Source organism: Gamsiella multidivaricata (genome assembly GCF_025024155.1).
Source record: "Gamsiella multidivaricata strain RSA 2152 chromosome Unknown BC939scaffold_145, whole genome shotgun sequence".
Classification (NCBI taxonomy): domain Eukaryota; kingdom Fungi; phylum Mortierellomycota; class Mortierellomycetes; order Mortierellales; family Mortierellaceae; genus Gamsiella; species Gamsiella multidivaricata.
Window position 1 is genome coordinate 27,023 of NW_026251853.1, and position 14,148 is coordinate 41,170.

At 47.2% G+C, this 14,148-nt stretch overlaps 4 protein-coding genes across 4 annotated transcripts; 2 read left to right on the plus strand and 2 right to left on the minus strand.

Annotated features, from left to right (window-relative positions):
* Positions 1 to 112: 112 nt before the first annotated feature.
* On the minus strand, positions 113 to 1,670 carry BC939DRAFT_508680 (ribonuclease H2, subunit B; the record flags this gene model as incomplete). Its single annotated transcript, XM_051561033.1, has 7 exons — positions 113 to 208; positions 322 to 433; positions 582 to 663; positions 812 to 1,174; positions 1,258 to 1,362; positions 1,451 to 1,504; positions 1,628 to 1,670. 7 exons carry the CDS (start codon positions 1,668 to 1,670, stop codon positions 113 to 115), a joined length of 855 nt encoding a protein of 284 aa, XP_051406126.1.
* A 221-nt stretch (positions 1,671 to 1,891) lies between these two features.
* On the plus strand, positions 1,892 to 3,151 carry BC939DRAFT_66231 (Sedlin, N-terminal conserved region-domain-containing protein). The gene is made up of 4 exons (XM_051561813.1): positions 1,892 to 2,198; positions 2,358 to 2,443; positions 2,639 to 2,786; positions 2,912 to 3,151. Exons 1-4 carry the CDS (start codon positions 2,007 to 2,009, stop codon positions 3,002 to 3,004), a joined length of 519 nt encoding a protein of 172 aa, XP_051406127.1. The 5' UTR covers positions 1,892 to 2,006; the 3' UTR covers positions 3,005 to 3,151.
* Positions 3,152 to 4,238, plus strand: BC939DRAFT_66277 (uncharacterized protein). The gene is made up of 2 exons (XM_051561814.1): positions 3,152 to 3,722; positions 3,807 to 4,238. Exons 1-2 carry the CDS (start codon positions 3,298 to 3,300, stop codon positions 4,135 to 4,137), a joined length of 756 nt encoding a protein of 251 aa, XP_051406128.1. The 5' UTR covers positions 3,152 to 3,297; the 3' UTR covers positions 4,138 to 4,238.
* Positions 4,142 to 6,448, minus strand: BC939DRAFT_470606 (SUMO-activating enzyme subunit 1). The gene is made up of 10 exons (XM_051558133.1): positions 6,276 to 6,448; positions 6,124 to 6,192; positions 5,988 to 6,045; positions 5,699 to 5,870; positions 5,445 to 5,591; positions 5,199 to 5,308; positions 4,886 to 5,052; positions 4,631 to 4,775; positions 4,396 to 4,535; positions 4,142 to 4,293 (listed from the first exon to the last, which is right to left on the minus strand). The coding sequence occupies exons 2-10, from the start codon at positions 6,143 to 6,145 to the stop codon at positions 4,253 to 4,255; spliced, it is 1,002 nt and encodes a 333-aa protein (XP_051406129.1). The 5' UTR covers positions 6,146 to 6,192; positions 6,276 to 6,448; the 3' UTR covers positions 4,142 to 4,252.
* Positions 6,449 to 14,148: the final 7,700 nt, after the last annotated feature.

The following is a 14,148-nucleotide window of genomic DNA, read 5'->3' on the forward strand; positions in this document are numbered from 1 at the left end:
TCAGTTCCTATCCTTGTTTTCACTCGCAGTAGCAATAAAATATTTGAAGTAAACCCATGCAACGTTATGAGCTAGTGTTATAATCGAAGAAATTAAGGATATGCGATGGCTATCAGGTTGTCTTTTTTGCAAAGAAGCTGGATAATGGCTTCATTCCCGATTTATCAGCCTTGGCCAGTTTTCTCTGCCCGACTGTCATTTTGGGTTTCTATTCCGCGCCCCAAGGGAATCCATGAGCAGACAAAGCACGTTAGACCAGGATAGCACCAGCAGCAGCTCGTGGACGAAATTATGAAGGCGAGACGAGAAAAAAAAAGGCACCTTAGTTTCTTTGGGCTTCGCATCCTCGTCCATATCCATTCCTGAGCGCTTGCCAAAGTCGGATATGAGTGGCAATTGTGTCCTGCTCTCCAATTTGTCCAGCTCAGGGAATCTAATGTTGAAGAGACAAAACAAAAAAAAAAAAAAAAAAGGAAAAGGAAAGGAAAAGAAAAATCGCTGTAATCAGTGTCATGATATTTGATGGTGATCGTGGAGGGAAATCCTGGGTTCTCGTGATTGAGTAATTTAAGGTCGCTTACTGGTATTCGTCAGCGAGTTTCGTAGCCCAGGAGTCGGGCAGGTATGCGGATACGAGTTTTAGTGAGGACTGAATGATGGCCTCTACAAAAAAAACGTTGGAACGTTGGAGAAATCGTAAACAACGTCAATAGTTTTTTTTTTTTTTTTTTTTTTTTACATTCTGCAAGAAGCAACCAAAGAAAAAAAAAAGATGCGATCCATTGTAGAGCAGGATTATTATTTTTTTTACCTGTTCTACAGGCCTCTGACATGGACTCTGTATACGCAATCGAATCCACTAATGCAGGGATCGTCAAGAACTTTTCCTCAAGGACTTGGACTTTTCGTTTAAGCCAAGTCATGACCTTTGCATCATCCAGTCGAAATGTCATCGTATCTCTGGATTCCTGAACCTCGCAGATTGAAGAAAGGTAAGATTCGGTGTTAATGAGGTGAGAAAGGTGTCGGAGGGAGGTGTACTGGTCGGATTCAAAGATGTCGCTCAGAGCGAGGAAGCGGCCGGCAGACTTCGAGGTTTTTAGGCGGGCGAACTCCAGAATTGGGATGAACATAAATATCGGATCCAGTAAAGTGATTATGTAAATTGATCCGTCTATGAAGGAAGAGGTGTTATTGAGATGGATCCGACTTCTGCAGTATCCGATATGTTTCCAGGAGATCCAGTAGGACGGGTACCTGATTGGATTGTATCGCCGATGAACCATGACCGCAGACCTTCCGAGTCGATCATCTGCATCTCGTAAAGCCGACCTTCCTGAATAACATATCGAGATGGGTGCCCTATTTACATACGACTCGCTCCTTAGATCTGTGCCCTTTCTGTCAATGAAATATTGCCGGACAATAAAAGCGCCATTGGTTCTGTTACCTGAACTAGGGCTCGGCAGCAACACTGTGATGGGGTCCTCTGCATTTCTTGGCACTAGAGAGATGAGCAAAAAGAGATAACGATACTATTAGCTCGCGAACTGACCTGGGATCTGAGTCCTGGATTCTGTTGAGCCATATCGAGTTGTAGCTCGTTTGCTTGGAAGGAGGTACATACCCACCGGACCAATACAGATCCGTTGTTGATTCGCAGTGAGCATGACGAATAAAAGTTATTGTCCAGGCAGGTTGCCAAAGTGGAAGTAATGTCCTGTCCCGATGAATCCTTCTTTGGCAATGGCGAATGTCGAGTTGTGCTGGGTCGAGAGGAGTTGAGGTTTTTCGTTGAGTTGATCTTCAGGCGCTTAAATGAATTTTTAAGGGGCCACGCCTTGTACCTATCCAGTCATGATTCATCTGCCTTTGGGAAAAAGGAGCGCGATGATGGACTAAGTTCTCGCGCCATCCACTTACACTCACTAACAATCCGAAGGACTCTTAACTTCAGGAAGGAGAGCATACAGGAACTCACGCCCCAAGCCAAATAGCACATCGCCATGAACACCACACATTCCTCCTCCAGCAGCGGAGGTTCAGGCATCGGGAGCGGACCTCTGGGCTATGGAAACACCCCAACCTGCTACTTTGTGATGATAGGCACCAAAGACAATCCTATTTACGAGGCAGAGTTCGTCTCCGTCAACACCGCCCGCGCGTCTTCTGGAGTCGCTGCTATTCCAGATGCCAAGGTATTGACACGTCCTATGGGGATATCAGGATTAATTTGGAATGCTCAGGCTTGTCGATGTTACACTACGCCTTGATCTGGTTTTGTTTTCAACTATTGAAGGACTTCATGGATTAGAAAGTATGGTGCTAACACTCAAATCCCTTGCCTCATTCATTAGAAAGAAGAGTTCCGCCATTTGAACCAGTTCATCGCCCATTCAGCTCTGGATATGATCGAGGACATTCAGTGGAGCACCAACCAAATGTACGTCTTTTTAAATGATAGATCCTTTGCGAATTTTTATTATCAATGACAACACATTGTTTGCGAATAGAAACGCTCAAAATGAAAGGAGCAAGGAGTACACTCCAGGATCCCTAGAAGACACTTCTTTACATTCTTTGCACTTTGCATTTTGCGTTTTTTTTTTTTTCCTTTTTTTCTTTTTTTGCAAACCAGGTACCTGAAATCAATCGACAAGTTCAACGAACGATTCATCTCCGCATACCTGACCGCTGGAAACATCAAGCTGCTGCTATTGCATGATGCTAAGAGTGAAGACGCAATCCGAAACTTCTTTAATGATTGTTATGAGCTCTATATCAAGGTATGTCTCAGTTAGCCAGTCAGTTGCAGCGAACGTCTGTGCCTTTATCAGATTGGGAAAGTGCTAATCAAGGTCTTTGGGGGGGTTTTTTTTTTGGTTGGGGGTGGGTGGGTTTATGAAAATAGACGCTATTAAATCCGTTTTACGAACCCAATACGATCATCAACTCGCCTGCATTTGACACCAAAGTCAGACTGAGCGCGAAGCGATATCTTTAATATGCGCAATCCAATAAAACAATCATGTACTAATACCCAAACAGCTACCACCCGGCGCCTAATTGACCCCTGAAAGTGCGGCTATGCCGTTGCGGCGGCGAATTCGCAGCTCAGACGGTCAATGATTGCAGACTCAGGTTCAAATCTACTGGGAGCTGAACTTTGTTGTTTAGTGACAGAAAGCTCCTTAATCCAGGAGTAGGCAAGGTCCCCATAACATCTTGACCCAGCTTTGCTCAACGTGATGCGTCTTCATCTGATTCCGCTCCCTCATTCCATCGTCGGCATTCTATATGGACACCTCCGACCAGACTGAAGCCAACCTCTTTGCCGGTCATAGCACGATCGAAGGGTATACCGAATCCTTATCTCTAGCCGCAGAGCAACAACAGCAACAGGCCGATACACTGCAGCTTCAGCAGGAGCAGATCCACACACAACCCGTTGTTGAGACACAGAGACGGGTGCCTGATAACAGACCCCGTCGCATCCAAAAGTCATCCTCGTCTTCGGCTTATGCTGCTTGGATACGAGCTCAGGCCACAGGATCGGCTTATTGTACGAGAATAATGTTTAAGGTTTTCGGAATTTGTCTGGCGTTCTGCTTCGCCCAACAGTCAGGTAAACCAGGTAACTCACATATTTTTTACGCAGTTCTTGTCAGCGGAGGAGCGCTGTGTTTGTTCTTCTCGAACTGGATTTCTGGCGTTTACTCCATGTAAGTGCACTCAGCCGCTCCGTGCTTTTCCCTCTAATTCTTGATGCTTCGCTAACCCCTTCACGCCCGCATTTTCTGGACCAGAGTGCTAGGGATCCTGGTCTACCTTATCGAACAAACCCCTCCCCGCCGCACCTCTGGATCGCTAGCTGCGTCCAAACAACCCCGCATCTCCTTCTTACCCTCTACAGTTCTCCGCGCGCAGTCTATCCGCGTACTCTTCTACGTCCCCGCAGCCGTGCCCTGCTTCTTGCGTGCTCCAAATTATCCTGGAGGATTGTGTTTGATTTCCAGCGGTATCACTTATACTGTCGCTACTGCGATCGATTGGCGGAAGAAACGTGCGTCATTGCAAATGAACAAAAGCTCTGTTCGAGAACGGGATGGAGCTGGGTATAGTGCCGGGTTCAGATGAAAGCTGTCCATCGCACCAAGGAATTTTGTGTCTTGTTCTGGTCGATGGCTGGTATAGCCTTTTTTTTTTATTTTTCCGGTACTGGTGAGCTGGATAATAAAGTCGAAAGGCAGGTTTATGCCTCTGTCTTCTGCACATGATGGACCAGCCCAGTACCTATCATGGATCGTAGCCAACATGTAAGCGACGTGTTAAAATCCATTTACATATTCAGCTCCTTGGACGATGACCACCGCAAATGATGTAAAGGACGCATACCTTCGGTACCATTGTACAAAAAGTAGTTCAGCAACGGTGCATCCTTGCCCGAAAGTGTCTTCAATATATCCTGTGCAAGGAATCCCCCTACAATGGCGCACACAGGCGAAATCTCTGCTGATACAGTTGCGACAAGAGTCCTATTAAGCGGAGCAAATAAAAAGCGCCTAAGTTAGACTAGACAATGACTTGAGGTTGCGAGGATCTATTCTAACAATGATGTCCTGAGACGTACTTGATCAGATCATCGTCGACAAAAGCGCCATCAACTTGAGCAGACTTCAGTCGCTCATCTCTGAATTTCAGCATGGCGTCCAGGTCTCCCTGATTGCTGCTCTGAGGCAGTCTTCCATTGTGTGCTTTTTGGAACAGCCAAAGAGCTACCAGACGTAAGATAAGTAAAAAGGCACATATTTAGGGCATTTTAGTTTTCAGCATAGTACATGAGCAGTTCCAAACATTCGACCCATCCAAGCACACTTTCTCAGACCTTGAATAGCAAAGAGCAGTGGCGAGACCTTGCGCTTCAATGCCTTTGGCTTTGGATATCCCCAACGTGCCTCCATAGTGTCTGCTAAGCTAGCATAATTCTGGCTCCGCTGTGTGATCGTCGTCTCTGGCTCCTTCCCCCTTTCCGTCACGGTTTCTTGTGTTTCCCTGAAATAATAAAAAAAAGAAAGAGTCAGTGAGAATTCGTTCACCTTCTCACGTCGTTGTCGTTGTCGTTGTCGTTGTTGTTTTCGTCTTTTTTTTTTTCCTGAATGGGCCAATGTACATCTCGATTCTGCGAGGCAAAGACGTACTCTCTGTATTCATGTTTAGTGAGATCGCAGAAGATGTATCCAAAAAATCCGTGCACCCCTGCAATATAGAGTCCGGTCTTTGTGCCCCTGCAGATATTGTCAATGCGATCCTATATTTCGAGCGGATGAAAAAAAAAAAAAAAGAAAAAAAAAAAAAAAAAAAAAAGAAGCTTGGTTAGTCAACATATCACGAATCAGATCCCATCCTGAAATCTCCAATTGAATTCTAATGCAAGAAATCCTTACCATTTGCCCTGGGTCACATCCTGTAAGACACACAATATTGAATCCTGTGAAGAACGAGTCCGGCTTTTGCGCAATGTCGTCCTGATCCACAACCACCTTCACTCTAGGGTTCAAGTGTCTCGCATTTTCCGCTGCTACCTCGGCGCGCTAGTGTATTGAACGAAGAAACCGGAGAGAGAAAAAGACATAAGGAAGAAGGACATTGCAAGGACAAATATGAATACGATAGTGAGACCAACGCATCTATCACATACGTTACGGCCAACGTCCTCCTTACGGACCAAGAATTGAGCTCCAAGATCCTCCTCTGTTACGACCTCGTCTTCGAGCAACGTGATAGATCCCACACCTGCGAGGATAATGTTCTTGCAGACCTCGTTGCTCAACGCGCGCATGCCCGCGATCAAGATTGATGCGTTTCTCATTCTATCAGGTGCGCATGTTTATCAGAGCGATGGGAACCATGATTTAGCACGCAGTACTTGTGCATTCTTCGAACAGCAAATTCATATGGTATGAAGAGCGTTGAGGGCGGTCAGCTACCTGTGCTGGGCTTCAAGACCCCAGAGACGAATCTGTCGGTCATAGAGCGCAGCCTCATCTAATCACAGACAAAAGATGCTTGCGTTAGTAATGACCAAATCGCATCGAGTGCAATTCCGTAAATGCTCTAACATACCCTCAGTGATCTTATGTTCCATGGGAAGAGGGATTTTGTAGTGTAAGGTGGCAGCTGAACAAGTTGGCCCTTGGAAGCGACAATGCTTTAGCTCTAGCAGTCTCGCAAAACAAAACGCGTACAAAATCCACCAATGAAATTGCGTTGCTTACTGACTGCACTCTTTGCTTCTCTCCATGCTCTTCGCCTTCCTACTCCAGAAAGACATTTCTTTCTCAGTCTCCTCCACTTCAGTCGAGAGGAGGAAGCAGAAAAAATTACGATATTTTAGGATTATTGTAGAAGGAAGTGAATGAGAAAGAGATGTAGAACCGCTGATCAAGGCGATTGGATAGATATTTCGCACGAAATCTGCTGCATACATTATATAACATACACCGCGGATCGAGGTGAAATATGCGACAAGTTCTAGTCATCGTAGCTGGGTAGGGAGATCAGTTCCTGTCTTTAGAAACTTAAGCTGTGCGAACACAATCCGCATCAAAGGTAAGCGATTAATCTCTTGATACGCTTTTTACATCTTGGAGGGCTGGTATTCTTATGTCGTACTCGGATCTCCTTCTATTAAGCCCTTATTAAGTCGTTATTCTCAGCAACCAGTGTGACTTGACTCTGCGTTCTTCAGCGCCCCAACCCTTCGTGGCATGCTCTCAGTTAGGGTCTGGCAGACCGACGCCAGAATTTTGTTTCATTCGGCCAGCAATCGTTCCCACAATTCGATCATTCCCTCAAGAGGCTCACGATACTTGGATAGTTACCTCTCAAGGTGCTCCCAGAGGTGCTCTATCGGATCCGTAACTGGAGGGCCTGTGGGCCAAATGAGCAAGTTGTGGTTCTTTTCCTCGAAAAATACTTTAGCTGCTCTTGAGATGTGTTTGGAATCATAACTCTGCTGGGAAATCATATCCTGAGGCCGGATTCTATACCATTCCGTGTCAATGAAACGCACCCCCAAGGTTCGACACACAATTCAGCATCCATTGTTCCATGGATTTGAGAGATGAAACCTAGTCCTGAGTGTGCCGTATTTTGACATAAGTACATATTCTAGTTAGCAAGACCCGTACGATTCGATAACCCGTGTCGCATATTTCACTAGAATCCACTGTATCTTATTAATTTTAATAAAGGTAACTATTATATTTTATACAAATAAATACCCAATCGGTGTGGTGTGTGGAGCCACATCTCTTTCTCACTTATCCCAATCTCAACCCGCCGGGGCAGCTGTAAAATAGCCATCCTGGCGGGGCCTTTAAAAATCCCTCTCTTGCCTCGTTACTTGTTTGCCCTTGTAAAACCTTAATTTATTGCATTTTTTTATTTCTTACTTATCGTCCTCGATCTCGCGCACTGCCAGTCCATTCGCCACGTCAGCTGGACAGCGCCATACTGGATCTTCGACTCGTGATCGGCCATGTCAGCATCGCCTCTACCGTCCTCCCCGTCGAGAGGATGCAGATGCGATGAACCTTGATGAACCGACACACCAGCGTATTTGGGCCGCTACTCTGACAGGACTCGCCGTTGATGCGTCACTAAGTGCTACTCGACTGCATGGATTCTCACGCCGTTAGTAATCAGATGCTTTATTGCGACTACCAGGTAATAATGACTGTGTCATATGGCCTATTTTACACGCTGTATCTGTGTTCGACAGCTTTGACTGAGTCCAGACATTAACTTAAGCCATTGAGCAATAAGTAATTGCTCGGTCACTGTAATTAAAGATCCCTCTGTTGTTCTCATTGATTCTGGACAGTCATATTCTTCAATGAAGAAGTAGAGGATCTAAAAAACAACAATCAGAAACATTCAAGCAACATTCCACCTCATTTAGAAACGACGTTTTTTCCATTCTCTCATTCAAGATCACAATTGTCGCGTACCACGACATGATCGATCGGTACTTGGCAAGTGATGGGTCGACTCTTGGCAACGCGTACGAGCGGTATACGAGGGCAATGGGATATATATATATATTCCATGGTTCTGTATCTTTTGTTCCCTATCTAGCAACTTCAATATATCCTACGCTTCCTTTGATCTTGTTTCCTAAACCACATATCCCCTCTCCTTGTTCTGTCCTGCCGTGTTTAAGAAGGTCATTTTGACTCTGAATAAGCATAGGTTGGTGACATTGCTAGATCACACAACTTTGACCTTTTTTTATTATTTTTCTGATTTTGTCTCGCCATATCCACCAACCCTGACCATCGTGCCCTCCCTCGCCTTCTTGCACAACCACCTTGATTTTTTTAAACCCCTTGTTAATGGCCTGGACCCAAGACTAGCCATGCTGGAAAACGCCGTAACCATCGGTCTCCCCGCCTAGATCAACAAGCAAGCCATAATGGACAAAACCGACGTCGTTACTCAGGCTAGCAACCTTACCCAAGCCGCTATCCGTTCGGAGCTGGATGCGATACGCAGATCCGTGGATGAGTTCCGCCGCGATGCTGCAGCTACGTGGGCCACCAAGAGTGTGATAGTATCCTAGGCTAATCTTCTACTTCACCCTCAACCGCACCTTCATCGCCACACCTCCATCACCGCGCCTCCACCACTGTGCCTCCTGTACACTAGTATAAATACCTCTCTCTCTCTGTATAATAAGCCAGATACCAGCAAGGAAGTCAAGCTCCGTCAATGTGCTACCTTGGAGATTGCCATCAGCCAGGCTAACTTGATCCACTCCATCCTTTTCCCCAATGGCCCTACCGTCGCCCCCACCCCCAAGCACGACCCTAACGCCATGGACATTGACAATCCCCATGTTGCCATCCACAATCTCACCACACAGGTCAAGTACCTGTCCCGCAACAATGGCTTCGGCAACACCAACAACACTTCTCGCCCTCCCAAGCCACCCCTGAAGAGAAGGCCTACCTCATCGCCAAGAAGGGCTGCTTCCGCTGCCCCAAGCTTGGTCACATGGCAAACCAGTGTCGCACTTTTCTAAGCCAGCAACAGCCGCGTCAGGTCAACAACGTCGAGGTTGCCGCTAGCTCTTCTTCTGAACAGGCTACTTCCCAGACCCAGTCGTGAAAAGCCAACAGCAACTAGAGAAAGTCCGGGTCCTAGTTGCTGCTGCTCCCTCCTCTGTTCTTCTGGACCAGGGGAGTAAGCGTCTTTCCTCAGATAAGTTTTCTTTTTCTTTTTTAAATAAAAAATCTGCTGTGCCCCAAGACCTTGCTCCTCTGCAACAGGATTACCACTCGGTTACCAAGCTGCACGGTTACGACACACAGAGCCAGGATGGGAGCCCGGCATCATGACAACTCCACTACGACACTGTACAATAGGCCCCAGACATGTATATATAGACCCTACTTACGATCATTAAACAGCATTCATTTCTACGCATTCCTACTTGACCACTGCCCTTGACCCCTTGACTCTGCTGCTGTTGCATCCTCCCCCTTCTGTCGTTGCCGATACACCTGCTGACCCTCTGTCCCTGGTTCCCCCTTCTACGATGGTGCCCTTGCCCGCTGTATGCGCCACCCCTGTCCCTCCTCCTCAAGACGGGGCTGGATTGACTGATACAGTGGACCTGGACCCACCTATGTCTTTCTCCTCTCTAGCCCCCACGTCTGTCTTGCCTGTCATGTCTATGCTTGAGTCTGTGTCTCTTCCTCTACCTGCCTCCGTCTGTGCTACTGGGCCTGCTATCTCTCCCTCCTTTCTGTCATCGGAATGTGCCCCCACTATGTCTAAGAGCAAAATCCGTCCGTTACGAAAAGGGGAATTGGAGTATCAACCTTTACTGCGGAACAAGCCAAAACAACTCTTCTTACATTCGTCTGCAACGTCAATGGCCATGCCGCTCGGATCCTTATCGATGGTGGGGCTCAGGGTAACGTAATCAGCTCTTCTTTTGTCAAGCGACACGCAATTCCTCTCCAATCGTCTTCTCCCATCCCCATTGTCCTTCCAGACGGATCACAGTCCTTTTCTGCTCACACTGCCAACGTTTCCCTCCAACGACAACAATACTCCACCACCCTCAACCCCATTGTCTATCCACTCAAAAAATACGACCTCCTTCTGGGCAAGCCATGGCTCGCTCAAACCAATCCCCTCATCAACTGGCGCACCAACAATCTCCGCATCCACCATGACGGCATCGACATCGACTGGGACTGCACCGGCTTTCAGTCATCATCCATCAGCACCCGCATTTGTGGCCTCCTCCTCTCTCACATTCAGTTTTATACAGAAGCGACAGCCCCTGGCAGTGAAGTCTACCTTGCACTCATTCGCTCTCACGACAAAAACAGCAACAGCCATAACGACAATGACCAACCCGACAACTCTGACCACCAACAGCCGTCCATCACTCCCATTCCACCACCACCACCTCCTTCTTTCCCTCCCGACATACACACCATTGTCACGACGAATTTCCGGACGTGTTCCCATCCTCTCTTCCCTCTGGCCTCCTGTGATAGTATCCTAGGCTAACCTTCTGCTTAGCCCTCAACCACGCCCCCATCACCGCGCCTCCACCACTGCGCCCCCTGTATATTAGTATAAATACCTCTATCTCTCTGTATAATAAAGATCATCCGTTCTAGCCCTTGTCTCTTGTCCCCTGCCTCTCGTGTTCCTACCTCGTGTCCTCTTGTTCCTGCACTTGTTCCTTCCTTCGTTTTGTTGCTATTACACCTCCCTTCTGACCGCGGAGATGCCATGCGCATTGAAACGGACCCCACCGCTGTGGTGTAGTGGCTCTATATCAGGTAAAAGTACTAGCTGTGAATATGTTGCTCAATAAAAGTCTCTTCTGCTTTACGAAGTCTCTACATAATAATTATCTTACGGTGTATGAATAAAGCTCCAGATGTGGGGGCACTGGTAAGAGATCTTTCAACGATGAGGATAATAAAGACAGCAAAACTATTTACAAGAATAATAAAGGCGACAACACACTCGGGTTAGGGATCTGCAAGGTCAAAGGGACTCTGTCTTGACTCCTGTGTCCAGACGTCGGCATCGAGGGGTACTGTTCTTGATCCTCCGCTCTTGTTCGTTATGAGACCATGATCATTACCTGTCGTGGGGGCAGGCAGGTAATGTGAGCGGACTCGCAGGAACACTTGGGGGGGGGGGGGCACTAGAGGTGCAGCAGTTCTGCAACAGGATTACCACTCGGTTACCAAGCTGCACGGTTACGACACACAGAGCCAGGATGGGAGCCCGGCATCATGACAACACCACTATGACACTATACAATAGGCCCCAGACATATATATATAGACCCTACTTACGATCATTAAACAGCATTCATTTCTACGCATTCCTACTTGACCACTGCCCTTGACCCCTTGACTCTGCTGCTGTTGCAAGTTCAGACGCACGGGTCCCGTCTCTACTCTTGCTGGGCGATATGCTATGAAGGCCAGCTGTGGCAGAGTATACCGATCGAAGGGTACAGTGTGTTGGGACAGGGATGCGTGGAGCGACTTGGAGTGTCGTGCGGGGGCAAGTGTTGAGCAAAGTATAGTGAGGAAACAGACCAGGAACCTTTTGGTCCTGTCGTTCTGTGATATTTATTGACCAAAGAAAATTTCTATAAATGCAAACCCTATTGACTCTTGTCTAATTGCATGTCCTTCTACTTGCACATCCTGTAACTGCACGTGCAGCACGTGCCTGGTATGATCGTATGAGTGTCCTGTACCTATTCCTCCCATCGTGTCATATCAGGTGTTGTGTCCGTCCCTTGTACCTGGATACCCCGTCTATACTCCGTGTGGGTTTACCACACCACGCCGCCGACCCCCTCTCAAACCCGTCATTCGGTTATCAATAGCCGAGTTGGATGAACTCAAGAAGCAACTGGACGACCTGCTAGCCAAGAAACTTATCAAGCCCAGCACCTCCCCCTATGATGCACCAGTCCTTTTCGTAAGAAGGCCGACGGTGAGAAATATAACTGTCCAGAGAGTCAATGAGAACAAGAGAGGGATCTTTAATTACAGCGACTGAGCAATTACTTATTGCTCAGTGGCTTAAGTTAATATCTGGACTCAGTCTAGCTATCGAACACAGATACAGCGTGTAAAATGGGCTATATGCCACAGACGGTTCTCTTCGTATGTGCGTTGACTACCGGGGTCTCAATCGCATCACCAAGAAGAACCGCCATCCTCTGCCCAGGATCGATGAGCTGATTGATCGCTTTCGCGGGGCCCGATATTTTACCAAGCTGGACTTGATCTCAGGATATCATGAGCAACGTATCTACAGTATGGTGCAAAATGTGGCATATAGCCATATTACATGCTGCCACCGCGTGTATTTAATTAGATCCAGCGAGTCCTATCAATTTACTTAAGCCACCGAGTAACATATAATGTTCTCGGTGGATTAATATTAAAGATCCCTCTCTTGTTCTCATTGACTCCTGGTTCATATATACTTCGCACAAAACTGATTCAATGATGCGATGATTTTTGCATTGGCACTCGCCTACAAGGAACCAATGCCTCAGCCATCGTCATATTCACCACAAATGTAGCCCATCCAATGACGAACAGGGCTGCTTGCTTTGGAGCCAGAAGTATGCACACCCATTGCTGCATGACGATTGTGCCATCCGTCATCATTGAATCAGTTTTGCACCTACTCCTTGAATACGAAGAACAGATTTTTTTTTTATTCAAAATGGTAGCTCTTTAGTACTTAGTTTGCTTGCCCTTCGCTCTATGGACCGCGCTGAGCCTCGTCGGCATGCTCCTGATGAGTTCCCGGCAGAAATCAACTGGTATCTTGTACTATTCCGTTGATATTCTCTCCCATAGCTCCTTGCAGCTTTTTGGCGGATTTGGATACTTTCCCAGCTGTACTTTGAGATAGGCCCACATATGCTCGATCGGGTTCAGATCAGGAGACTGTGCTGGCCAATATAGAAGGCGCTCATCAGCCTCAGTCATATGGACGGACTCCAGAAATGCCTTGATGACCTTGGCCGTATGCTTCGGATCGTTGTCGTGCTGGAAGATGAATTCGTCCTTGGCCATGCCCCACTCCTCGACAGACATCTGTAGATCCTCCTTCAGAATCTGGATATACAACTGGGAGTCCAGGGTCTCATCGATCTTTGCGATATAGCCAGGTCCGTACCATGACATACAAGACCATACCATGACGCTTCCGCCGCCAAACTTGACTGTTCCCTGGACTGTACGGCTTGTCAGTCGCCCCGGAGCGTCGTCCCAGACCCACCTAATGCCATCAGAACAGATCCTATTGATTTTGCACTCGTCTGACCATACAACTGTGGCCCAGTCCTCTTCCGTCCACTCTTTGTATTTCTTGACAAACTGCATCCGACCTCTAGTGTGCTTTGTTTTGAGTGCTGGTCGCTTGACAATCTTTTCGGCCACTAGTCCAGCTTCCCGAAGTCGCCGTCGAACTGTCCACACCGATACAGGTCGTGCCAACATCCTGTTGGCCTCGCTCTTGGCCTCCACAGCAGTCCTAAGAAGTCCGCGCTTCATGTTCAGCTTGAGGTGCTCCACGGTTTCTTGACCAATCTTTCTCGGACGGCCTCCCTTGTTGCTCGGCATGTTTTCTTTGTAACCTGAACGTATTCTGCTAGCCGTTGCCTGAGAGATGGTAAGACGTTGGGCTGTCTCACGAGTGGAAATACCCTCAGACATGAGGCTTATTGCTTCCTTAACAGTGGATGGAGGTACGGGCTTCATTTTTTGCAGATAGATAGAGTAGAATAAGGCAAACAGGAAAACAAAACACAAAATGGGTTCATTTATAATGAATCTGATGAAAATGACGATGGTATTTAAAATTACATAAAAATGAGGTTAAGGTGCAAAACTGATTCAATGATGACGGATGGCACAATCGTCATGCAGCAATGGGTGTGCATACTTCTGGCTCCAAAGCAAGCAGCCCTGTTCGTCATTGGATGGGCTACATTTGTGGTGAATATGACGATGGCTGAGGCATTGGTTCCTTGTAGGCGAGTGCCAACGCAAAAATCATCGCATCATTGAA

Coding starts and splice junctions, on each gene's coding strand:
- BC939DRAFT_470606 (XM_051558133.1), bottom strand. CDS start 6,145: ATGGAACATAAGATCACTGAGG. Junction 6,046..6,123: donor GGAACATAAGATCACTGAGG/GTATGTTAGAGC, acceptor GTCTGTGATTAG/ATGAGGCTGCGCTCTATGAC. Junction 4,536..4,630: donor GTCGACGATGATCTGATCAA/GTACGTCTCAGG, acceptor TCCGCTTAATAG/GACTCTTGTCGCAACTGTAT.
- BC939DRAFT_66231 (XM_051561813.1), top strand. CDS start 2,007: ATGAACACCACACATTCCTCCTCCAGCAGCGGAGGTTCAGGCATCGGG. Junction 2,444..2,638: donor CAGTGGAGCACCAACCAAAT/GTACGTCTTTTT, acceptor TTTGCAAACCAG/GTACCTGAAATCAATCGACA. Junction 2,787..2,911: donor GTTATGAGCTCTATATCAAG/GTATGTCTCAGT, acceptor TTATGAAAATAG/ACGCTATTAAATCCGTTTTA.
- BC939DRAFT_66277 (XM_051561814.1), top strand. CDS start 3,298: ATGGACACCTCCGACCAGACTGAAGCCAACCTCTTTGCCGGTCATAGC. Junction 3,723..3,806: donor ATTTCTGGCGTTTACTCCAT/GTAAGTGCACTC, acceptor TTTCTGGACCAG/AGTGCTAGGGATCCTGGTCT.